General features: G+C 34.9%; 1 protein-coding gene across 2 annotated transcripts in view; it reads right to left on the bottom strand.

Moving 5' to 3' along the window:
• The window catches only part of LOC150100488 (golgin-45), a 118,733-nt gene that overhangs the window by 15,215 nt on the left and 75,998 nt on the right, over positions 1-27,520 (bottom strand). For both annotated transcript variants that reach the window (XM_090402781.1, XM_090402780.1), the window contains exons 4-5: positions 20,814-21,013; positions 6,437-6,565 (exon numbers count right to left, since the gene is read on the bottom strand). In XM_090402781.1, the coding sequence (XP_090258907.1) occupies positions 6,437-6,565; positions 20,814-21,013 (329 nt within the window). The remainder of the gene's footprint in view (positions 1-6,436; positions 6,566-20,813; positions 21,014-27,520) is intronic.

Below are 27,520 nucleotides of genomic sequence, written 5' to 3'. Positions count from 1 at the left end.
GACCATTCTTCCTGTAGCCGTATAATGAGGTCCTGGAATGCAGTGTGGCAGATCTCTCTTGCCCTCACCTGATGCTCCAGTTCATCCCACCATGTTCAATAGGATCGAAATATTAGGGCTCTGTGGAGGCCAGTCAAGTGGTGACTTCATGTCCATAAACCACACTGCTGTAGCAGTGCGGTTTATGGACATGACAAGGCTACAGCAGTAGCCTTATGACATGGTGGATCTTGCTAAAAGAGACAATGGTCAGTTCTGTAGAAACATCACAAAATAGGAAGCATTACAGAATGTTCACTTACCTCTTCGGGTTTCATGTTTGTGGCAGAGGTCTGAGGCCAAACAGGATCACACCATCACCACCTCCAAATTTCATAGTTGGGGTTGCACACTCTGGTAAGAGACATTCACTGGGCATTCATCACATCTATCAATTTGCTCGGTAGAGGGTGGAGCACGATTTGTCACACCATAACACAGCTTTCCATGCTGCAACACCCCACTGTACACTTAAGATGACACTACATGTTGGTTTGGGTAATGTGGTGCTTGCGTATTACAGTCTTACCATGGAAACCCATGTTGTGAGCTTCAGTTCTGAATGTTTTGTGCAGATTCGAGTTCCAGTTGATGCCTAGAACTCTGCCTTCAGTGTACAGGGTGTTTCACTTATAGGAGGCCCTGAGTTATCGTTTCTTACTGACATAACATATAAGACAGACAAACATAATTGTGGTAGTACATACCTTGAGAGATGTCCAGCATATTGCATCACAACAAATGCAGAAAGTGGCCACCTCCTTCCTGCAGGCATCTGGGAACCCCACACTCCATGATGGCTGATGTCATCAATTGCAGCAGTGATGTTCGCTTTCAATTGCTGGAGTGTGCGTGGTTTAGTGACATAGACTTTTCCTTTCAACATGCCCCACAAGAAGTTTGGGTGACTGAGATCTGTAGATCTTGGTAGCCATATTCCTTTGGAGGAACAACTGACAAGAAATTTTGGTCTATGTCACTTTAACCAGCTTCTTCAAAGATTGCATAATCTCCAAAAGAATATGGTCACCAAGGTCTCCAGATCTCAGTCCCCCAGACAAGAAGTCTGGGAGACTGAGATCTGGATGCATATTGAAGAGAAAGGCCTATGCCAATAAACCACACACACTCCAGTAACTAAACATCACTGCTGCAACTGACGACATCAGCCACACTCAGCTAATTTAGACATTCACAATTATGGAATGCCGGGTGACTAGGTGCCTGCAGGAAGGAGGCACCTATATAAGCTGGTGAATGGCGGTTTTACATATTATCCTTCCCTACAGTCACTTTTGGTGAGTTGTGGGTCATCCACTGCAGTTAACTTCTTGCACTTCCATCTCAGTATAGTATCACTGATTGTTGACCTGGGATGCCCAAATTTGGCAAACAGATAGGTCTACAACATGCATCCTATCACAATGCCTCTTTCAGACTCTGTCAGTTCCCTTCTCTCAGTCATTTCACCAACTTGGGAGCATCATATTCCTCCAATTTATACCAGCTACAAAAGCATGTTCATTACTACCATATCTTTATTTGAGCACTGCTGTGTCATTCTGATTTCCTAATTGATTGTTTCAGAAATTGCCACTTTGATCTTCTATTCTTTCTCTCAGAAATCATTTTCCATAGCGAGTTCTTCCTCGATGGTTACATTTGCTGCTCATTTAATTTTGATAGTCTTTGCCAACACACTAACTGCTGTTTTTTCTTTTTTTTGTGCTCTACTTGTAGAATGTACTTATGTTTTTCACATCCAGGATTGCCTTATCCACCTCCCTAGATGCTCAAAATTTTGTTTCACTACTTAGCATGATTATACCAAAATTCTGGTCACTACTATCTATCTATCTATATAAATAAAGTAAAAGTAATAATATCATTCTCACACATGAGACTTTATAAAACCTGTAGGATATCAGTGCTGTATCTGTCTGTTTGGGCAAAATGTTTCAGAATTACTATACATCTGCAAATCTAATCCAATCAAAAACTGAAATGTCTGCAACTTTTGAGTATATCATTTCCCACTTCATTTATAGTAGGGATGCACAGACCGCAGCCCTCCATTGATTTGCTGACGGCCCGCCTCACCATGTATTATTTTAACTTAAACAAGTTACACGATAGGTAATTTTTAAAAATGGGACATGCGCAAAACAAAGTAGCTGTGACATCATGATTGCCTGTATACTTACGATAATCAGTTAGTAATAATGTTAACAAATTTTATAATTCATCTATTTGTCATATGAGTATTTTGTTTTCGTAGGTGCGGTTGCTACAATTAATTATCACCCCTAGGAAACGGTAAAAAATAAATTCTATAATGGATAAAACAGGGCCAAGTAGGAAATGCAAACTACAGGATGAAAAACAGCAGTTTCAGGATAGCTGGACCAAAAAATATGGTTTTGTGCAGTCGTTTAATAATATCGTGTGCTTGATTTGTAAAAGTGCTGTAGCCATACCAAAAGAATACAATATAAGGAGGCACTATGAAAGTCTGCATTCTACATTTTCATATCTACCCAAAGAACTACGTAAACAAAAGATTTCATTTTTGAAATGAGAATTGACAGGTCAGCAAGTGATGTTTACAAAACCTATTCAAGATTCGGAAATCGCAACAGAAATAAGTTTTGAAATATCTCACCTTGTAGAAAAAAGGTGCTGACCATTTACAGACGGAGATTTCGTTAAAGATTGCCTTGAGATAGCTGCTAAAAAAATTTGTCCTGAACAGAATTAGCCAAAAATGTTGAGAAAATTCAGTTAAACAGGATGACTGTGCAAAGAAGAATTACTGCAATGTCAAAAAATGTCAAGGACCAATTAACATCTTATTCAAAGAAATTTGCCTATTTTTCATTAGCTATTGATGAATCAACTGACATTACTTCCACAGCCCAGTTGTTAATATTTGCACGTGGAATAACGCAAGAGTTTGAGGTAAGTGAGGAACTGATTGGAATGAGTTCATTGTCAGATTAAACGAAAGGTAATGACATGTTCACTGAGGTTTTGGAACAGTGTTCCAAAATTGATTTAGATCTGACAAAATTATCAGGTATCACGACTGACGGAGCTCCTTCCATGATATGAGTTAATTCTGGATTGGTAACATTATTGAAACAGCATGACGATGAGTTGATACAATTCCACCGTATAATCCACCAGGAGAGCTTGTGCCCGATTTGTACATGTCATGAAAGTTGTGGTTTCAACGATTAATTTTATAAAATTCCATGGCCTTAATCACCGACAATTTAAAAGTTTCTTGAAGACATTGAAAGTGAATATGGTGACTTAATTTTTTGCACAGAAGTGAGGTGGCTAAGTCGTGGACAAACATTGGAGCGGTTCCTAAATTTAATTGATGAAATTGAAATCTTCATGACTGAAAAAAACAAAAACATCCCTGACATAAAAAATCCGGATTGGTTATGTGACTAAGCCTTTCTGGTTGACATTACTAATCATTTAAATACGCGACTTCAGGGCAAAGATCAATTGGTTACTCAACTTTACGGCCACATTTTGTCTTTTCAGTGCAAGTTAAATCTATTTGAAATCCAACTGAAGTCAGGGAATTACATCCATTTTCCTAATTATAAGAAAGTTTCTGAAAAGTTCAATGTCAACTTCAAAACTGTGTATGTTGAAAAGATTGATAACAGCCTTCAAGGATTGGTTTTCTGATTTTAAAAAAGGGAAACCGCTGCTAGATTTATTTAGCGATCCTTTTGCCATTTTGCCCGAAAATGCACCCGAATCAGCACAGCTTGAACTCATCGACATTCAAAACAATGCGAGCCTGCGAAATAAATTTAACGAAGGCAATTTATTAAACTTCTATCGTTGTGTCGATAAAAACAATTATAAATGGTTGCTAGATAATGCATTAAAATGTGCAAGCCTCTTTGGCTCAACATATATTTGTGAACAAACTTTTTCAGTCATGAATATTAACAAATTGAAAAATAGGAACCGCTTGACTGATGAAAATTTAGAATCAATTTTGCGGTTGGCTACTACAAAACTCGAACCAAATATCAAAACAATTGTCAAATTAATGCAATGTCGCGCATCAAATTAATTCACTTACTTTTTATTACCTTTTTTTGTAACAATCATGATAGGTATAAATAAAATAAACAATATATGGTAGATAACTTTCAAGTTTTTTTGGCAGCCTTTGGCCTTAACAAGTTTGTGCATCCCTGATTTATAGCTTTTCAATGCATAAGTAAAGAACAAGCAGTGTTCCCATCAGACTCCTCTATTTTAGCAGTTTCAGAATTCTCATCTCTTCCAAATCTAACAGTTTGTTTTATGTACAAGTCATACAACAGTGCAAAAATTTGATGTTGCACAAATTGTAATTTTTCTAATACATCAACTTTTTACAGAAGGAACACATCCTAAAAACCTTGTACAAATATTTCTATTTCGTTATGTTAGATTATTGTATAAAGAGTATGATAAGCCCAAAGGGAATTAACTTGCTCATTGCTTAAGAAAAAGATGTAGAATTGTTGAAGCAAAGGCAACACCTTGAGATCGGTAGATTCTTTGATAGGTGTTTAAAGTTCAATCTCAGGTGACCTTCAAGGTCAGTACAAAAGGGGGTGGTGTGAATCAAAAGGAAGTTCCGAAGGCCACAAAATCTTATTAAAGACGTGAAGAGGGAAAATAAGGAAGTCGGCGAAAGTTCGAGAATCATGAGTCATGAAATATTGTCTGGGGTTCTCGTAACTATATGCAAGATTTGTGCGGGAACATAAGGGGTTCAAAAAACTTAACCCAAGGTTCAGGGGTACAGGTGGATATAAGGCATGGATCTTAAGAGACGAAGACTTTTTTCCATCTTGGGCAATCTTGACCATGTAAGTTCGAGATCAAGAGGGTCGTTAGTCAGAGGTCCGTCCACCGAGAGCCGCTCCAGTTCACAGTAGAGGGTATCCAGAGGCGATCAAATAAGGAGAAATCTAGTCGAGTTGGTCCTAAAGCTCTGCTGCTCTATCGAGTCCGTGCATGCTCCAACTGCCATAGTTCTTCATCAGGTCATTCAAGATGCCAGAAAATCTCCCCTTGTATCCTGCTAGCTAACGCGACAACTCATCGCTGCTCTGTGACTCCGAAGGAAGAATTCCAAAACATGGAGCAGAGAGGGAACCTTGAAACGCCAAATCGAGCAGAGAAGGAAGGTATACACAAGGCAGGAAGAAACCCATGTGAGTATCTATTCGTTTAATTTTTGTGATGTAAGAGAATCCCCTAATGAACTGATAAGATATTTAGAATAAGGCAATAATAACTTATTGAATAATGCTAGAGGAGGTGTGTAACTATAAACAGATATGAAACTGAGCGCAGTTAATTTCCCGAAAGGCAATTTTGGCTAAGTGATTAGATTGATAACTATAGGTATTTGTGATAATTCTATATTAGTGTGTTTACCTGATATTTATGTCGTAAGATTGATTAAGCTCGGAGTTAAGAATTCTGCTGATGTGATTATTAATATTTAGTTAACTGGTTATGAGAGATTACTTTGAGAGTTATATAAGGTGCATAATTGAAACTGAAATATGGTAATTGTACGCACCCATAATATCTGTATGTAAATGTAATTATTTGTGACGTAAATTTGGTTGTTGAGAATTAAGTGAGTGAATATGAGAGGATACCTTAAGTATTACACTTAATTGCATGATTGAAACTGAGATTTTTGAGGGTGATCTCCCCTGATTTTATGTATTGTGAACAATTATTCAATTAGTCATTAAATATGCTTGTTTATTATTATACAAAAGTGTTCTGATTTATCTTTTGCAATGCACTGATCCAAAAAACTTAATTCGATCCTGTAAGCGGGAACCATAAGATAAGAAGTTAGTTAAGATAGAGAACACATTTGAAGCCATGACTGCAAACCTAGGTCAAGAAAAGATACATAACTGATTAATTAGAATCTACTGGGGATACGAATGCCTTCTTTTGCCATTAGGAGAACTTTAGTGGAGTAGTCATAAATAAATAATAAATTTCTAGAGATCTCCAGCATAAGGAAGAAATACCGAAGGTAGAACTTAAGAATTAGGGTAAATAGAGTAGCAAGATAAAGATAAGACTAAATAAAGGAATTTACGAAATTAAGTAATAAGTGAGTAGAGTAAAAACATTTATGATAGAGCAATTGAAATAACGAAAACCCAAAAGAACAACAACAAAATGAAAAGAAAATGATATATTTTACAACAGTACTTTCTTAAATAAATACTGTATTTAAAATCAACAGTCATTTTGAAGGAAATCTTGCAATTAAAACACTTAATACAAATCTTTCTTTAAAATAAACCTACAGTACTCTATAACTTAATATTACCTAAAAGTTGGCAGAAGTTGTTCTTGAATTTCTCTGTGCTCTCTAAGCAGAAGTTGTATAACTTCAAGGGTCTCTTCATACTTGTGAGATAGCCTTGCTTTCCACTCTGCTAATTCATCTACCATCAAACTATGAGGTAAAAAATATTTTTTTTTTTGACTCTTTGTATTTCCAAATGGAAATTATTTAAATTATGTACAAACTGAAAATGCTATTACTACTACATAAATATTTAATCTAATCTGTTTTAACAAACTGACTGGTTATGAGATATGGATAAATCTTTCCCCTGACAGAAAATTCAAGTTTATAATAAAAACTAAATACCGCCATGCAATCCTTATTTTTCTTAATCACACAATAATGATAGTGTCCATAGTTAGGAAAACAGGTGTTGTCTCATGCCAAGAAAAAGACTAAAATACAGATATTTCCAGTTGATTGACTGCATTAATCAACTCTAAAAGACCAAAATGATAATACTGAAGTCCTGACAAACAATAGGTTAATTTGGAGACTAAACGTTGCATATTAAAAAAACTTATTACTGCGATTTTACGTGTGTGTTTATTTAGTTGGTTGCTACGAAGATTAGTAATAATGCAAACTAAATCATGTAGTATTATTATAGCATCCTGTATACTGCTTGAGAGTACATAGCAACAATACAATGATAACAGATGTCTAGTAATCAAGAATATTGGGACACTTCAAAATGTTAAAACAGTAAAAAAATACATGAAGTAAGAGTAGCTTGCATACTTTCTTTCACAGTAATAGAGCAGTATTTCTCAATATGTGTTCAACATAACTCTGCAGTTCCAAGAAAACTTGTAGGGGATCCCAGGAGCATATAGACATTCATAACTTGTTATATATGTAGTTTCTAAAAAAAAAAAAAAAAAACTTCAGTGAAAGAGGAAAATACAATATGGCAAAACTGTGTGGTGGGGATTCATCAGTTATTAAGACACAGTTCAGGCTTACTATTACTGTAATTATTTGTTAGGTGTATTTAGTGATATGAATAGTGAACAGCATAAGTTAGATTTATTTTCGTGTTTTTTTTTTTAATTAAAAAAAATTTTTTTTGGGTTTCAGCAAAAAAACAAATGCTCTATCACATGATAAATTTTGAGCCTAAATTCATAGTATATATTGCCCTTTAAGTGAAACAGCATTTAGGATCTTTTGTTGCAAAGTCAGAGTTGAGATGTTGCTTATTACTCTGAGAATTTAAAAACTTTCAGGTGTATATACCCTCAAGAGTTGTGCCAAATATGATATTAAACTCATTACTTCTATCAACAACTTTCTTCCAAACTGGAACTACATTCACTTGCTTATTTTGCTGATCTTTCATCCCCAAATGTATCTCAATGCCTATGCTAATATCTTAGATTTTATACATTCTTGAGTAGTAACACATTGATACCAGGCAGGGGCAAATTGTAATATGCTACTGTACGTGATGAGACACAAAAATGTCCCTGTGTGTATATCGGACAGGATGTCAAAAATATTATGGCATGTGCTTCAAATGATACCCGAACTAAATGGAAGGGAGGAAGAATGTGTTTGTCTCAGGATATATATTTTAAACCATTAAGTAAGGGAAATCCTATATTTAATTGGTCTATTTAAATGACTAAAAGTTATATGTGGACTGACATTAATGAGACATGAACCACGTCAGAATAACTGGTACATATAATAAATGGAAAGAATACATGTGAATAGAAATACTTAGGGCAAATGAATTGCTAATAATTTACAGTTGTGGTATTACTTGTGTCCTGAGTTGATGTGGGGGGGGGGAAACAAAATTCTTATCATTCTATAATCTATATGCAAGTTTGCATTTATGATGAATATAATAATAAAATAAACAACTTAGGAAGTTGTTTATTTTATTATTATATTCGGGAAAGAGATGATGATGATCACGATCATAATCCCCCCCCAAAAAAAATTCCTCCATTTCTTCCTTGCTTGGTAGAACCTTTTGTGAGACTATAACCACAAATGAGTCACACTGTCCAATTCTCCATTCTGATATTTGTCCACATCACTCTAATTGATATTGGCTGCCATTCAAGATTATCTTCATATTTAGTATTGAATACTACTGCTACTCATTTTGTAGTTGTTGCTTAGAAATATCTCACCTGTTTTTTGTTTTCTTTGATTCAGTCACACCTATTATGTTGATCTGGTTCTTTTCCATTGATAGTACTGATGTTGAGGTGGGATTTGTTCCAGTAGCTGACTTTGCACTGTGCCCTGATGAAAACAACAGGGCCTTGTTTAATTGGGTGACACCGTAGCTGAACTGCATAAAGAATTTTCAGATAAAAAGTAACAACTTGAGTGAAAGAGAATGCCAAGTTTTCTGGAAACTGAGCATGCTCTAGAAGAGTGATGAGATTATGTTAGGAAAGACTAAGGGTAAAAGTCAGTTCAAAAAGAGATCTGATCTAAAGTTTTTTTTTTGCAAGAAAACACAAAACAAAATTATAATTAACAACCAGGTTTGAACACATTTTTTTTTAATATTAATACCAGATGTATTTCACTGTCTGTATGACTAACAGCATCTTCAGAAGGTTTCTTAACATAAGCAAAAGCCAACAAAAAATAAACGTTTTCCAACAGCCACTAATATCTATAAACTGAAAAGACTGGAATGATAGTTTAATCCCAAGTATTATTAGGAATGTAACATGCAGTCTCTGATGATACTCGTGATTAAACTATCATTTCAGTCTGTTGGAAAACGTTTACTTTTTTATTAGTTTTTACTTATGTTAAGCAACCTCCTGAAGATGCTATTAGCTATACACACAGCAAAACTCTTCTTCTGCAGCTTATCCCACTTCAGTAGGGTCGCTGTTTTTAGTGAGTCTCCTCCACATCCTCCTGTCTTGGGCTGTAACCACATCCAAGTTCTTCATCCTCAAGTCCTCCTCCATCTCTTCTTTGACTGCCTGCGCTTCCTCTTCTCCTGCACATCCATCTGCATGACCTTTCTTCCCACATACTTGTCCTTCCTCCCCATCACATGACCAAACCATCTCAACCTTGCTTCCTGTACTTCGCTCCTAAGTTCATAACTTTCACCGTTCCCCTTACATAGTCATTTCTCAGATGATCCTTTCTGGTCACATTGCACATCTACCTAAGCATTCTGATCACTGCTGCTGATGTTATTTTTCCTCAGGGCCACAGTTTCCATAGCATATATCATAGCTGGTCTTACTACTGTCCTGTAGATTTTGCAAGGAAATACATCTAGTATAAATAAAAAAATGTCATCATCATCATCATGCATATCAAGGATTTAGGCCTAGCACGGCTTGTTCCGGCCTTAGAAGTCATCGTTGAATCTTTTAAGGGGACGACGTCCTGGTTTTCTTTTTCCTAATGGCTTGTACTTTAAGGCTTGTTTTGATAATCTTTCTATTTTCATTCTTTGAATGTGTTCCATCCATTTATGTTTATATTTTTTAATTTTTTCTATTACTGATTCTTGGTTTAATTCTTTCATAAGTTCTTTCCTCATTTCCAAGATTCGTGCATTATGAATTGAAACAAATAGTTATGAAACAAATCAAGTATTTGCTAATCTCTATGTGTAATATGTCATATTAACAAAGTCATTCTGTTATCCAGTTGGCAAAAAACAGCAAGAAAATAATCTTGTGCATAATTTTTTGAGAAAAAAAAAAAAAAGATAACCAAAGAAAGATGACGGGTTGAATCTTCTCTTGAGCAGGATCTTCCAGTCTTCTCTATTCCTTGCTGTTCGAAAAAGTTCCATTATATGTTCTGCATCCCGAGATGTTCTTTATTAATTTCAGCCAGGTAATTCTTGGTCTTCCGGGTCTTCTTTTTTCAGTTGGAAAAGTATTGATTAGCATGTTAGGAAGTCTGTTTGCATCCATGCGTACAATGTGGCCAAACCACCTCAGTTGTTGTTTTCTAATTTTTTCTATTATTGTCTTTTTATATAATAATTCTTGTCTGACTGTGATGTTTGTTTTCTTTTCTATCCAACTTGTTCTATTTATTTTTCTTAAGCATTTCATTTCAAATGGCAGCAGTTTTTTCTCCTCTCTTTTCTTAACTGTCCACGCTTCTGCTCCATAGATGACTGCTGGTATAATTATTGTTTCATATAATTTGATTTTGGCTAGCTTAGATATCTTGTTTGTTTTCGAGATTTTCTGTAATTTTCCCATGGTGGTCCATCCTATCACTATTCTGTGTTTGATTGTTTTGAGTTCATCTATTGTTTCTGTTAGTTTTGATCCAAGATATATGAAGTTGTCTACTTGTTCTATTTGTTCTCTATTTAAGGTGGCTGAGATGGTAGTTTCGTTCCTCCCTATTTTCATCACTTTTGTCTTTTGTATACATGCCATATGTTTTACAGGTTTCGTTTAGCTTGTTTATCAACTTTTGTAGTTCATTTGGGGTTCTTACAATAAGGACGAGATCATCCGCATATTTGATATTATTTATGTTTAAATTATTGACATTGATTCCAGGCTCATTGTCTATTGCCTCCTTTACAACTACTTCTAGATATATGTTGAATAGGCATGGGGATAATGGGCATCCTTGCATTACACCTTTTTGGATCTTTATGGGTTCTGTTGTGAGTGTGTCCTTTTTAATTATTGCATTTGCCTTTGAGTAATATTTTATCAGAAACTGTATTATATATTTGTCTATTGCTTTTTCTAGTAGAATTTTAAGAAGTATTTCTCTGTTGATGCTATCAAAAACTTGTTTAAAGTCCACAAAACAACAACAATATATATATATATATATATATATTGTTGTTTTGTGGACTCTGCTACTTGATACAATGTGAAGATTTGCTCTACTGTTGAATAGTTTCCTCAGAAACCAGCTTGTTCTATGCCTATCATTTCTTTATAGGTGTTTTTTTTAGTCTATTTTGTATAATTCTTACGAATATTTTATAGGTGTGAGAGAGTAAATTGATTGGTCTGTAATTTCTGCAGACTTTTTTGTCTCCTTTCCAGTTCTCCAGTCATCTGGGATCTCTCCTGTTTGTAGTATTTTATTGAATAGGGTTGTTAAATATTCTATTGATATGCTGCCTCCATATGACCACAGTTCAGTAGGGATAGTATCAATGCCTGGTGCTTTATTGCTTTTCATCTGTTTTATTTCGTATCTAACTTCTTCTTGTAAAATTTTTGGGTGGTCATTATTTTCTTCTATTGTTGGTATTGTAGTTTTCTTTCCTTGGTGGAAGATAGTCTTAAAATGGTTTGACCAGATTTTTCTTATATCCTCAATATTCCCTTGTTGTTTATCATTGTTACTGCTTTTGCTGAGAATTCCTTTGTAATTTCTCTTACAGTATCATGGAAGATTTTTAGGTTGTTTTGTTGGCTTTTTGCATAGGTTATCAATTTAATTTTTAGTGCTCTGTATTTTTCTCTATTCTCTTCATTGTTTTGCTGGTTTACAAGTATCTTGGCCTCTCTTTTCTCTTCAATTGTAGCTACCATTTCTTGGGTTATCCACTGTTTGTTTATTTTGGGTTTTGTACCTAGAGTGGCTTTTGCAATTGATAACACTGTTTCTTTTCCTTCTTTCCAGTATTTTCTGATGTTCTGGAAGATTTAAATTTCAAGCACATCTGTTCTAAAAATCTACTTCTGCTTGAGCTATCTTTTAGTTTTGATAGGTTGATGTTTTCTTCTTTTCTGATATTGTATTAGATAAGTATTGAAAATTATCACTCAATAAAATAAAAAAAATATATATATATATATTTTATTATTATTTGGTATTTTCTTGCAGTACAAAAGAAGAAATCACTGCACATTTAAAAAATACATTTACTGCTAATTTAGATATGTGACATATCTGAAGTAAATATACATCTTTAGTGTAAAATAGTAGTAGAAGTAGGAGTACATTCTCCACTACTACTATAGTTCGCCCACCGATTAGAGATCCTTCAACACTTCTGCGCATCTTAGAAAAAGGAGAATCCATTCTGATAATAGGGTAATCAGTCCGTATTGTGGGACGAGTTGTTTATTATTACCGGTCAGAAAATTAACTTCTCTTTTATGATTATTGTAGTTAACTATGTTGCTTGTATAACAGTTCGAAAATTTTACCTATAAAGCACGTGATTTCGCGTGTTGGCCACCAATTCGGACGACCTTCATTTCTTTCTTCCCTTCAGCATGAATCGACTATTCTTGGAAAGATGCGAAGCAGGGACCTACAAACGGTAGGTGAACTATACTATGTTCACTGGACATCTACAGATGCCGTATGGTCACTCCGATGCTCGGTGATGTTCCACACCAGGCCTTGCCATGTAGTCCTGTTGTTTGCTTTACTGGCAGCCTCACCTCTTTGAAGATCAGTCACTCCACACACGCCATCCATTCATCTCATTGGTCTACCCTACCTCTTTTTCCAGGAACTTTACCTTCTATTACTGTTCTGAGAAGCCCTCCTTCCATCCTTTCTATGTGTCCAAAATATTTTAATTTTCTTCTGTCAATATCCTTAAGGAGCCTCAAAGTTCTACTGATATTTTCTAACACCCATTCATTTGTATGCCTTCCAGTATATGATATCCTCAACAGCCTTCTGCAACACCACATATCAAAAGCAGATATCTGTTTCTTATCTGACTTCTTTAGGTTGAAAGTCTTGCATCCATAAGTTGCTGTTGGAAAAAAACTGCATCCAAAATCCTCAACTTTGTTCCCATGGAGATAGATCCATCCTTCCAGATTTTAGAGGTCCCTGACTGTTGTTTTAGCCATTCATTTAGTTCGTGACTTAAAGCACAAGTTTAAGCCTAAATTGAATGTCATCAAAGACAGGTATGGATCATTACTAACAGAAGAGTTGGAAATCAAAAACAGATGGAAAGAATACTGTGATGAACTGTACAGCAGAGTGGACAAAGAAAATGTGGAGCATTCTCCACAAGCGATTTATATTTTTTAATTATATTGTGAATGGTTTTGAAAATATATAATCTGAAACATCAGCAGGTTGAATAAGTTCCCCTCAAAAAAGGTTAAATGCCTATGTAACACACCTGCACTTTTTTTTTAAATTCAAATAATTTATATCAAAGATAACTGTATCAGACAAATTACAATATTTTTTGCTAATAAAACAAACTGTGATTATCATAAATTAAGAAATTATTTTGATATAAATACCATATCAGCTTATAAAAGAGATATCAGTATTTTGGTTTAGAATGTTTACTAATCAATCAAACATTTGAAAACGAAACAGGACGTTACTGATGTATCACTGCTGCCTGAGACTGTCAGCACTCCAATATTGTCATATCTAACATTTCATTCTCCTAAGGCATTTCTGACTGAATCAATCTACCTACACAATGGTCTTCTTCTGGATCTTTTTTCTTACAATCTTGGTATCAAACACCTGATTTGCTAACCATTCCCCACCCATTCTATTTAAATGGCCATACCACCTTAGACATACTCTGCTGACAATGTCCAGTTCCTTTCTAATAACTTCATTTTTAACCCACCATTAGCAAGATAGGGTGTCACAGACCCCCAAAGATTTTAAATTGATTATAACTTTTTGACAACGCATGGCCATGAGTCATGCCTCAGTATAGCTTTCCCACCTGTAACCCGACCTGTAATATGATGCCATTGGTTCACTCCTCTAAGTTTTCTCAAAACCCTCATACTTGTGGTTTCTAGTCTTTGATCAAGTGCTTTATTTCTAACCCAACTGTCAGATCCATAACTTAAAACTGGTTTGCTAGTTTGGTTTTTTGGCTAATATACATTTACTCCCCTCCATACTAGCTTTGCTTATTGTATATTTCCAGATTTAACTTGCTACCTTCACTAAAATCTGTGCCTAAATAGCTGAAATATTTGCTTTTCTATAAGAGCTCTCCCCATTCAGAATGCAGTTCATATGTTCCTGTCTATTTTCATAGTTTTGGTCTTTTTATTGCTAATTTTCATACAAATTTGTCACAGATATTATTCAATTTAGAGAATCCTGGAAACTTACACTGCATGTGTTTAAGAATACAACATCATCTGCATAAAGCAAAGGGCTAAGTCTGATACCTCCAATTCTAATCAGGTTTAATGTCACACATGTAGAAGATGAATAAGAGTGGAAATAGTGCATCCTTATCTTATACCCAATTTTACATCAAACCATCTTCCTCCAATTCCAACTTCTGACTTATAGCTTAAATATAGGCAATGCAGTGCCCTGTATAATATTTCATTTACCCCCACCCTCATATAATTGTAGTGTTTTGAAAAGTTCTTTCTTAGGCACCTTGTCATATGCCCTATCCAAATCTACAAAACTTAGTACAGATCCTTGCCATACTCCCATGATTTCTGAACTATTTGTTGTAAAGTGAAAATCTGATCTTGACAACCACTATTTGGCCTAAACCCAGCTTATTCTTCTCCAAGTTTCTCTTTCTCAATCTCTTTTCAAGTATGCTTGCATAAATCTTACTTGAAACACTTAGTAGAGAAATTCCTCTGTAATTCTCACATTCACCCTTTATTCCCTTTTTTTTTTTTTAATTTTTTTTTTATAGATGGTACTATGAGAATTCTACTCCAATCATATGGAATTTCACCTTCTGATCAGGCCCTCTGAATTATGCAGTGTAGCCATTGCAAAACTTTATGTCCTCCCATCTGAATTTCTCTTGAAAATTTTCTACTACAGTTCTATCATTGCTTAGTTCATTTAACTCTCATTTAAAGTAATTGCCCCAGATATCTAGGATAGCCTTATCTTCAGTTTTTATGCTAATTTTATCATCTTTGATTCTTTTTGCAGCACTATTTCCCCCATTTTTAAGCTTTTCAATAGATTCCAGAACATTTTGCTGCCTTCCTTATACAGGGTGGGCCAAAAGTTACGAAGGGGTTTCAATATCATAGCATCATATCTCACGTAAATTATTCTTTATTCGTAGAATTCTCACCTGAGTATCACAGGCATCATCAGTACAGGTACAAGGCTAATTAAACAATAACTTATATTCACAAAGCGTCACCTAAGTAGCTAAGTTAAATTTCCTAAATTTATTTATTTATTTAATTATTCAATTATAAAATTAATTTTTTTTAAAATTATTATTTAATAATTAAATTTAAATAATTAAAATAATAAAAATTAAATAAATTTAGGAAATTTAACTTAGCTACTTAATTAGCCTTGTACTTGTACTGATGATGCCTGTGATACTCAGGTGAAAATTCTACGAATAAAGAATAATTTACATGAGTTAATTCCATTATTATAATAATTAGTAATATGTCTACTCACGGTATTTCCTTACTGAAACTTATACAGTATATATAGGAAATAAATTTACACTAGGTGTGAAAAATCAGATCTTGTAAATGGCATCTATTTTCCTTTCTAAGGCATTTTTCATGACACCTCTTAGTGTTACGGGTTTCAGTGCTCCGATTTCAGCCAGAATATCGTTCTTCAGTGGTTGGAATGTCTGAGGCTTGTTAACATAAACGTTTTCTTTGAGATAGCCCCATAGGAAGAAATCAGGAAATGTCAGATCTGGAGAACGCGATGGCCAACTTATGTCGCAACCACATGAAATTATTCTTCCCTTAAAAATTTGCCTGAGCAGTTGGATTGTGGTCCTTGCTGTGTGAGCTGTCACTTCATCCTGTTTGAATCACATCATGCTTATCATGTTTGAACTGCTGGGAGTAGAAATTTTTGATCATAGACCAATATTAATCTCCTGTAACATTGACAGGGTTCGCAATGTGGTCTTCAAAAAAGTAAGGTCTGATCACTTCTTCACCAGACCATACACTTAAGGGGGTGCAATTCCCTTCGGTGAATTTGCCCTAGGATTTTCCAAACCCCGAAATCATGCAGTTTTGTTTGTTAATGAAACCATTCAAATGAAAATATGCATCTGACATTATCAGCTTGTGGATAAATTCGGGATCTCTCCTTGCTAATTCATGAAATTCTGTGGGCATAATCTGGCTCAAGGTTGTCAGAATATGCTGGAGTGATGTCAGAGAGACTCCAACCAGTCCAGACAGCCTTCAAGTTCGTGTGCTCTGGTCTTCTGAAACACTCTCCCTTACATGCTCAGCTGTGGCTTCATTCCTATCCAAGCATGGTCCGCCTGTTCGTGGATGGTCGTTTACTGAACCCTGTATCTCAAAATGACCGATCAAACGTCTAATCATTGATTTGCTTATAGAATTATTCATGCTGTAATGGTGACGATATGCTCATTGGGTCAGAATTATTGATCCTTGGTTTTGATAATAAAATTTCACAATTTGTGTTCACTGTTCGGTCGTGAATTTTTCCATGGTTAATCTCCAAGGTCTTCTTATAAAATCTGTAAAGAAAAAAAAAAAATTAAAAAAGTTATTAAAACTTCAGACCCCTTCGTGACTTTTGGCCCACCCTGTATTTACCTTCTATATTCTTACAAAGTTTTCCCATGAGCTTTGTTTAGCTACTTTCACACATAGCTTACATTTTTCTCTGTATTCTTTTAGGGCATTTACTAACTTATTGGCTAGGAACTTCTTTTGTCGAACATGGCATTATTTTTCTATCCTTGCAGACAGTTGCCTCCCTAGCTGAATTAGCATTTTCTTAGGTGTTTGCTGCCTTGCCTCCAAGGTTTGGTTCTTGTTTTCAAACTGTTTCATTCTTTCTTTAATAATGTTTGTATAGCCGGGTCTACAGTTTACCTGATCAACTTTAATTCTTCTTAAAATTTTCTTATATATTGTTCTTTTAAATATAATATCCATTTTTATCCTGCTTAGTACCATTACTTTTGAAATCAGAAGTAATGGTCACTTCTGATTTCAAATTCTCTTATACATTTGCATCCTGAACCAGCATGAAGATATATCACTATCCACAATAACATGTCAGTGAGACTTTATTTCTTGTGTATTCTGTCCACATCTTTATGTTAGAACATAGTGTTAGTAATGACTAGTTCATGTTCTTAATAAAAATGCAGCAGATACTTATGATTATTATTAGTTCTCATAGAAAGGCTTATACGCTGTATTAATTGAACAACAATGTACAATAGAATATAAATTAAATTAAACTTTAATATAGTACTAAGTATTGGATATATATTATTATATATATTAATTTATTTATAATATATTTAATATATATGAATATATACTAAAGTTTAGTTTAATTTATATTTTATTGTACATTCTGAATTCTTTAAGTCAATTAATGATTATTATTAGCCTTGCCATTTTCTCCAATGTTTCCCAAAATATTTTTATATGGCTGGTGAAAAAAACTCCAACTCTGCTGTTTAGATCAACAAGTATCACTTTTTCCATTTTCTTCATGTCAGCTGCATGCTCTAGTGACTCAAAAAATTCCTCTACTTCTTCCTTAGGAGATCCTTTTGTGGAATCACAGGCACAAATAAGTTTCATTATCCATTATCCATTTCCAATTTCCAAGTTTGCCCACATAAATTTCTCGATGGAATTATCTTTATGTTTGATTTTAATGCTATCGCTATTCCTTCCATTCGTTGATCATTATGGCCTAAACATAACATCCTATACTTATTAAAGGTCTTTGTTTCAATGATGCCAGTTATGTACACATGTAATTTTCCAGTTCTTTTGCATTTCTCCAATGTGAAATATTTTTATATTTGCAGGAGGATAAAAACCCATCTTCTCTATATGAAATCGGCTAACTCACTTTCATGTGAAGAGCCCTAGTAAAAATTCTTTATCCTGGAGAGGATTTGAATCCAGGGCTTCCTTTCTCTATACCAACTGAGACTTTTTATTTATATACTTGAGATTCATAAGTAAGAAAATGTTTTCTTCAATTGTTACATAATATTGTATCCATTCTATTTTAATACAAAAATAAAAATACACGAGCTAATAAGTTAAATATGCATTTAGCTTATCTTCCTAAACTTTCCTTTGAATGTTTTGATCTCATAACAAAAATCGCAAACCAGTGATTTCAACCCAGGATTATCATCATCATCATCATCAAATTCCTGCCATGTACCCTCAAGGGGTGTACAGGATATGATAGTACTACATGAAAAAAATTACATCATTACTAACTTCCTATCTACAATTTTCCTCCAAATCAGTCTGTTACTTGTCAAGACTCCAACATTATCAGATCTTATATTTCCATCGTCTAAGGTACTTTGTACCGTATCAATCCACCTATATCTTGGTCTCCCTCTGGGTCGTTTTGCTGCCAACCTGGCAGAGAACACTTGTTTTGCTAATCTTTCTTCATCCATTCTGTTTAAGTGACCATACCACCTGAGACTAGCTCTGCTAACGCATTCCTGGATGCTGACTTATGGATCTGAGAGTTGGGTCAGAATTAAAGTTCTTTCCTAATATCCTCGTTTTTAATATGATATTGCCATTGATGCCATCTGTTCACGCCTCTAATCTTTCTCAGGAATTTCATACCTGCGGTCTCTAGTCTTTGGTCAAGTGTTTTACTTCTGACCCAGCTCTCAGATCCATAAATTAAAACTGGTTTGAACACAGTCTTGTATGCAGCTAATTTAGTGTTAATACTAATTTCTCTCTTATTCCATATTAATTTATTCATTTGACTTCCTATACCAGCTTTCTTATATGTTATTCTTTTCAATATGAATTTTTCAATTTTATCCTGCTCAAGACTAAATAGTCATTGCATCCAATTTCACATCCTCTGTACGCTCTGGTGTCCTGCACCAGGGAGAAAACATCACTATCAACAATAACATAGTCAATAAAACTTTTCTTATTCCTTGCCTCTTCTCTCCATGTGATTTTGTGCACATTTTTATGTTGGAACATGGTGTTAGTAATAACCAGTCCATGTCCTGAGCAGAAATCCAACAGATATTTGCCATTATTATTAGCTTTGCTCTTTTCTCCAAATTTTCCAAAAATATTTCTGTATATCTCACAATCATTTCCTACTCTGCTATTTAGATCCCCAACAAGGACCAACTTTTCCTTTTTCATTGTGTCAGTTGCTTTTTCTAAAGGCAACTGACACAATGAAAAAATTCCTCCACTTCTACCTTAGTAGAACCTTCTGTGGGACCATAGGCACAAATAAGTCTCATTGTCCAGTTCCCCATTCTCATATCTACTTGTGACTGACTGCTATTCAAGAAGATTAGCCTCGTATTTTGTGTTGAATACTATGGCTACTCCTTCTTTTCTTTGATTGTCATTGCCTGAATATAACATTTTTTTTTTATTGCTCAGGAAGATCTCACCAGTTTTTGTCTTTTTTGTTTCAGTCACCCCTATTATGTCGATCTGATAGTTATCTAATTCCTCAGCTATTTCCATTTCTTTGCCATTCAGGCTTCCTATGTTGATAGTACCGATCTTTAACTCTGGTGATGTTGAGTCGGGGTGTGTTTTCAGATTTGTTCCAGTAGCTGGCTTTTCGCTGTTCACCCTGGTTCCCTGGCAAAAACAACGGGGGCCTTGTTTAACCAGGTGACGCCCCAGCCGGCATGAAATTTTGTCATGTTGTACCATCGTTTTTTTATTTTGGTTTAACCAATAAGAATACAATTTGGTCGGCTAAATCCCAAATTGCCAGCCCATCCTTGTTCGTTCAGTATCCAAGTAGATACCCAACAGGGTGCACCACGAGAAGGTGAGGATTGGACATTAGGTCAGAAGCCCTGGTCGGTTCTCCGCATTCCTTTAAAGGCTATGTGGAGGTCTCCTCTCAGTTATACAGCTTTGACCCTTAAGCACCCCCCCCCACCAGGATTATGACATTTTTAATACTGAGAATTTATTATTCTTTGATGCAGAAGCATTTGGACAAAGACTCAACTACTATGCTTAGAAAAATGACAAGAGATAACAAAACATTTTAGCAAATGAATGCCAATTAGAGTAATGATTGAATGATCAAACATAATGGAAAAGTAAAAATTTCCAGAAGGAATATATATTTTTTTTCATATAAATGCCAGAGTGATCACATTGATGTTGTAATGACGTGGGATAATACAATTCGAGTACATTATCTATAAACTGAATACTCCCATTTTTCTCTAATTGGGTGTTACAAAACTACTCTTCACTGATTACTTATCATTTTCTGTCTAGAATAAATATCAAAAAAAAAAAAAAAAGTATGCAAAATGCAGTATTAATTTAAGTTTGAATTAGACCTTTTGTCCTGCACAATTCAAAGTTTCATATTTTTACTTAAAGAAATCAATTAACAAGATGAATTCCTGAAGGTATTAATTAAGACTTACCTACTGGCCAAAAATTTACTTCTCCATATATCACAATGAATTGAAAGTCTTTCTAGTTCTTCATGGTCCTCCAGAAGACACTGAGTATAATGACTAATATCCTGAGCTAATTTGGCTTTATCTTCACTTAAAAACTGAACACGTGCCTGCATATCCTCTCCAACTGAGGCTACAAGAAGCTTTTTTAAGTCTTTGTTTACCTGTAAAAAGTCAGATGTTATATTGAAAATAAGGAATAAGCATTATATCTTTATAATGCTTATCATAAAAGATTACTCTTAATAATATATTAAGAGGAATCTTTCAGATTATTAATCATTTTATTTACATACAAGAACATATATTTGCTAATCTGGTTCACAGAGTAATTAGCATATCTGCTCTCTAACCAACAGAATCCCACCATAGGCATGGATGGTGATAATTGTTTTGAGTGAAAGATGAAATTCATTGCCCAGTGTGATACCACTGCCCTTTCATCAATAGGAATCACATAAAAACAAAAAGTATTTATTAAAAAAATGTTATATCATAATATTATATGCATATTAACTACTCTGCTTTGTAGGACACTGTAGAAAATTTTTTGATTTAGTTGTCAAGTAAATTATAATAGACAAGAAATTATATTCTTGTTTTAATCCTCTACCCAAGCATAAGGAACCAGAGCTTGCACATGAAGCAGCTTCCTGCCTAGGCTACTTGTATACTGAGGTTGCTGACTTCATATTAAGTTCCTTAGCACCCCATACTTCCTTCTGGACATATAGTTGTGCATTATAGGAAGGTCACTTCCTCGACCAGTTTTGCACACATTATGACACTGACTGGAACAAGAGCTCTCTCTGCCTTACTTAAACAACTTCATCTTTCACAATATAAAAGAATCTACCATGCTCATCTTTTGGCATGACATACTTAATAAGAACCTAGGAATGATCCTCAGTGACATTTGGAAATTTCTCATCAGATCCTTTTGAGATTCTAGATTTCAGTGTTTTAACAAACCACTTACAAACAATGTTGGACAACAGCTGACTCTTATCACTGCACATTTGCATTATTTATAGTGTAATGGTTCCTACAAGCTTTGCTCGGGAGCATTTTGCTCACAGTTGCTGATTTTGCATTTATCCAGAAGGAAGCCTCAAGGTTTTCAGTGGCAAAACTATTAGATTAATTGTATTTATGTAGTTATTTTACTGCCTTAATTTTTAGAACAAGGTTCCCAATTTTATCACTCTAGTACACTGATGGTATTAAAATGTTACAGGTCAACTTTTCATGGACGGGATAATAAAAAAGCAAGGTTGGCACAACATGGTAGCATCAAATGAATAAATCCATATTGGATGAGAGAAAAATACAAACATCAAACTAGCAGCAAGAAGTATTTAGGCTAACATTAACATATGTATCCAAGACTAGTAAGTCAAACAATCCACATGTTTGGATCCCAGAACAATTCCTGTGATTTTCTATGTTTCTACTAGCATACACTGGGTTGGTTTTGAATTACAACCAAAGCAATTAAGGCTATTAGTCAGAAACTTACATTTCCAAGAGAAAAAATCCTCTCACATCCATGAGACCAGGCCAACTCATCTTTATATGACTGGAGACCCTCAATATACTTTATAAAAGTTCCTCACATCCTGGATAGAGTTTGGATTCAGGTCTTTTCAACTGAACGGCAAATGTTGAAACGTCCTTGCAACTGTGCCATGGCTTCTGGTGCAACGAGTTACACCAGACATCATGGAGAGACAAACCATTTCTTCTTTTTAAAAGTACAGCTTTAAAAGAGTTCTATATACCAGCTGCTAAACAACAGTTGCAAGAGCCAGGTTGGTCAGTGAATAATCTTCCTGCCAATATTCTGCAGGTGTACCTAAAAAGAGTCTCTGGTGGTATATGAGAAGCAATGCTGTGTGTGGCCACAACTTGAAGAGTTGGATTATTTTAAATGGATTACCGATTAATAAAATCTCAAATTATACGTGGAAAAATAACTTGCCAAAAACTTCAGGATCCTCTTCTCAAATATGAATTAACCATAAGTATTGTTCATATCCCCAGGACACCAAATAATCCTAATTACTCTCCAAATATTTTTAATGGACAATACATACTTCCTGTAGGTAATTCAGATCACAATTTTCTGTTAGTTTCTTTTCCCATGAAATGACACTCAGAGAACCACTCTTGTACCTGTATTGTAAGATATAAGAATAATCTTGGTAATTTTTCATTCTTCTGATCTAGACATTTGCACTAAATGCATCACTAAAAATGTATGCATAAATTCTCCAGTGTACAAAGGCTGTTCAAAAGAAGAATCAAACATTTTCCAACTATCTTCCTTTGAAATTTCCATCTTTCTTTTTTAATCTGATTTCCCAGAAGACATTGTCAACCTATTTATTTTCAACATGAATTCAGACTATTTTACAAGGCACTTCAAACAAACTGAAGGAACAACAATGTGCAGCCCTATCTCACAAGTCTTAGCTGATTATTTTATGGAGCATTTAGCAAAAAGTCTTTGACACTATATTCTCCAGTTCTGTTGATGATATATTTGCAATCTTGTCCAACAGTGAGTCAGAATTACTTCAGTTCTTCCTCCTCCTCATCATCAAATTCTTGACATATACCCTCAAGGGGTGTACAGGATATGATAGTACTACATGAAAAATTTACATCATTACTAATTCCCTATCTACAATTTTACTCCAAAACAATCTGTTACTTGTCAAGACTCCAGCATTATCATATCTTATATTTCTATCGTCTAAGGCACTTTGTACCGTATCAATCCACCTATACCAGTCTTCCTTTGGGTTGTTTTCATGCCAACCTGGCAGAGAACACTTGTTTTGCTAATCTTTCCTCACCCATTCTATTTAAGTGACTATACCACCTGAGATTAGTCTGCTAATGCATTCCTGGATGCTGACAATGTCAAGTTCTTTCCTAATATCCTCATTTTTAATATGAGATTGCCATTGATGCCATCTGTCCATGCCTCTCATATCTGTGGTCTCTTAGTCTTTGGTCAAGTGTTTTACTTCTGACCAAGCTCTCAGATCCATAGGTTAAAACTGGTTTGAACACTGTCTTGTATACAGCATTTACTGTTCCGACTAATTTCTCTCTTATTCCATATGAATTTATTCAATTGACTTCCTACCATACCAGCTTTGTTGATTCTGTTGTCTATTTCCATATTTAATTTACCACCTTGACTAAAAATCGTGCCTAAGTAGTTGAAATGTTTTACTTGTTCCACAGGTTCTCAACACAGTTGACGTTTTCAACAATTCTACCTATTTTTCTTGTTTTTTTTTGTCTTTTTAATGCTGACCTTCATACCATATCTATTACAACAGTTATTCAATTTAGTCAAGGAATCTTGCAAACTTGTAGTGGATTTATTTAGAAGTATAACATCGTCCGCATAAAGCAAAGAGCTGATATTAACATCTCCAATTCTGCTTTCATGTTTAATACCACTTTCCTTCATAATGTGATCCATATAGATAACGATATAGATTTAAATTTTGTCGATATAGATATCGACAAAATTTAAATACTGATCTTTGTTTTATTCCCATCCTTTCTCAACTATTTGTCTTAAAGTGAAGATGCTGATCCTGACAGCATCTATTTGGCCTGAATTCAGCTTGTTCTTCACCAAGCTTTTCTTCCACAATTCTTCTCAACCGTTTCTCAAGTATACTTGCATAGATCTTGCCAGGAACACTCAGTAGGAAAATACCTCTCTAATTCTCACATTCAGTTTTATTTCCCTTTTTATATATGGGTACTATTAGAGCTCTACTCCAATCATCTGGAATTCGTCCTTCTGTTCACGCTTTCTGAACTATGCAGTGCAGCCACTGTAAGACTCTTATACCACCATACTTCAGCATTTCTGGTCGAATATCATCTACTCCTGCTGCCTTTCCACATTTCAAGCCTTTGATGGATTTTTCTACTTCAAGTACAGATCTGTATTCCTGTTGAGTGTTTTTTTACCACTGTGCTATCACTGCTTGTTTCCTTTACCAATTTTTCAAAGTAATTACTCCATACTTCAAGGATATCTTTTTCTCCTGTTTTCATGTCACCTTTATCATCTCTAACTCCTTTTACAGCACTCTTTCCTCTATTTTGAAGCTTTTTCAACAACCTCCAAAATATCTTACCACCTTCTTGATATTTATTTTCTATGTTCTTGCCTAAGTCCTCACATGACTTTTGTTTAGCTAGTTTTACACAGTGTTTAGCTTTCTTACATTTGCCTCTGTATTCTCTAAGAGCACAAGCTGACTTATTTGCCAGGAACTTTTGATATGCTTTCTTCTTTTCCTTCACTGCCTCTTTAACTTCCTGTGTCCACCATGGAGTTCTGATTTTTCTATCTTGCAGACAACCTCACCACATGCCTCTCTGGCTGAATCAATCAGGGTTTTCTTCAAGGTTTGGTTCTTGTTCTCAAACTCTTTCATTTTTTTTTTCAATAATCTTTGTGTATTTTAGTCTACAGTTCACATTTGAGAGCTGCTCAACTTTTATTCGCTTTAAAACTTTCTTATATGTTATTCTTTTCAATATGAATTTTTCAATTTTATCCTGCTCAAGACTAAATAGTCATTGCATCCAATTTCACATCCTCTGTACGCTCTGGTGTCCTGCACCAGGGAGAAAACATCACTATCAACAATAACATAGTCAATAAAACTTTTCTTATTCCTTGCCTCTTCTCTCCATGTGATTTTGTGCACATTTTTATGTTGGAACATGGTGTTAGTAATAACCAGTCCATGTCCTGAGCAGAAATCCAACAGGTATTTGCCATTATTATCGACTTTGCTCTTTTCTCCAAATTTTTCCAAAATATTTTTGTATGTCTGACAATCATTTCCTACTCTGCTATTTAGATCCCCAACAAGGACCAACTTTTCCTTTTTCATTATGTCAGTTGCTTTTTCTAAAGCATCAAAAAATTCCTCTACTTTTACCTTAGTAGAACCTTCTGTGGGACTATAGGCACCAATAAGTCTCATTGTCCAATTCTCCATTTCAATATTAGCCCACATCACTCTTCACTCTACTTGAGACTGCCTGCCATTCAAGAAGATTCTTCTTCTTTGAGTGCAATCTCATATCGGAGGTCGGTGACCACCTTGGCAAATTTTGAGCGATTCTCAGCTATTCTGAGTAGTCTCTCAGAGTTCATACCAGTCCACTGTCTGATATCTGCCAGCCAAGATTTTCTTCGTCTTCCTTGTCCTCTTCTTCCATTTATCTTCCCTTTTATAATCAATTGAAGTATCTTATATTTTTCATTACAAAGTAGGTGACCAAGATATGCAGTTTTCCTTCTTTTTATGGTATCTAAAAGTTCACGTGATTTCCCCATTTGTTTCAGTACTTCCTGATTGGACGTTTTTGCTGTCCATGGGATTTTTAACATTCGTCTGTATAACCACATCTCAAAGGCTTCAAGTCTTTTTATTGATGTTGTCTTCAAGGTCCAGTTTCTGCACCGTACAGCAGTACAGACCATACATAGCATTTAACCATGCGTACTCTAAGCTCTAAGTTTAAACTGCAGTTACACAGTGTTGATTTCATCAAGAGAAAATTTTTTCTTGCTATTTCAATTCTAACTTTTATTTCCATTTCTGGATTGCAATCTTCATTTAACCAGCATCCGAGATATTTAAACTTTGCCACTCTTTCTATTTGTTTCCTATTTAAAGAAAGTGCTAAATTAAGAATTAGTTTCTTACTTATGACCATGAATTTAGTTTTGGTGATATTTATTTTTAATCCCATTTTTTCACTCTCTGCATTTATTAGCTCCAAAAGATTTTGAAGATCCTGAATATTGTCAGCCAGAAGAGCTGTATCATCGGCATGTCGGATGTTACTGATGATTTCACCATTTACACTAATCCCTTCCTTTCTTCCTTCCAAGACTTTTTGAAATATGGCTTCTGAGTAGATGTTAAAAAGAAGAGGTGACAGCACACATCCTTGCCTTACTCCTCGTTTGATGTTAATGAAGTCTGTAATAATGTCATCAACTTGAACAGATGCCTTTTGGTTCCAATATAAGTTTTCAATGATCCTGATGTCTTTACCATCTAATCCAATTCTTTTTAATAGTACAATCATTTTAGCATGTTGGACTTTGTCAAATGCTTTCTCGAAGTCGATGAAGCAAACGAATATTACCTTGTTTTGGTCAATACATTTTTGAAATGAGATCTGAGAACAGAAAAGGGCCTCTCTTGTTCCCAAGCCGTTTCTAAAGCCGAATTGGATATCACTGACGGTGTCTTCATATTTTCTGTATATTCTTTTTTGAATTATTTTCAGAAACATTTTGAGAACGTGACTCATTAGGCTGATCATTCTATAGTCATTACAAGTTTTCGCATTTACTTTTTTAGGTAGCATGATGAAAGCCGACTGTAACCAGTCTTGAGGGATTATGCCTGTATCGTAGATCTTATTAAATAGCTTTACTAATATGTTAATGTTGTCACCTTCTAATAACTTTACTATTTCTGCCGGTATTCTATCTGGTCCTAGGGCTTTGCCATTTTTAGCTGAGTTCAATGCACATTCTACCTCTGATTTTAGAATGCATGGACCTTCCATATGTTCATAAGTATTTTCTGGGTTCTGTC

Source organism: Typopeltis vanoorti, chromosome 13 (genome assembly GCF_054136105.1).
Source record: "Typopeltis vanoorti isolate ZY-2024b chromosome 13, IOZ_Tvanoo_1.0, whole genome shotgun sequence".
NCBI lineage: Eukaryota > Metazoa > Arthropoda > Arachnida > Uropygi > Thelyphonidae > Typopeltis > Typopeltis vanoorti.
This window is presented reverse-complemented; position numbering and strand designations above follow the sequence as displayed.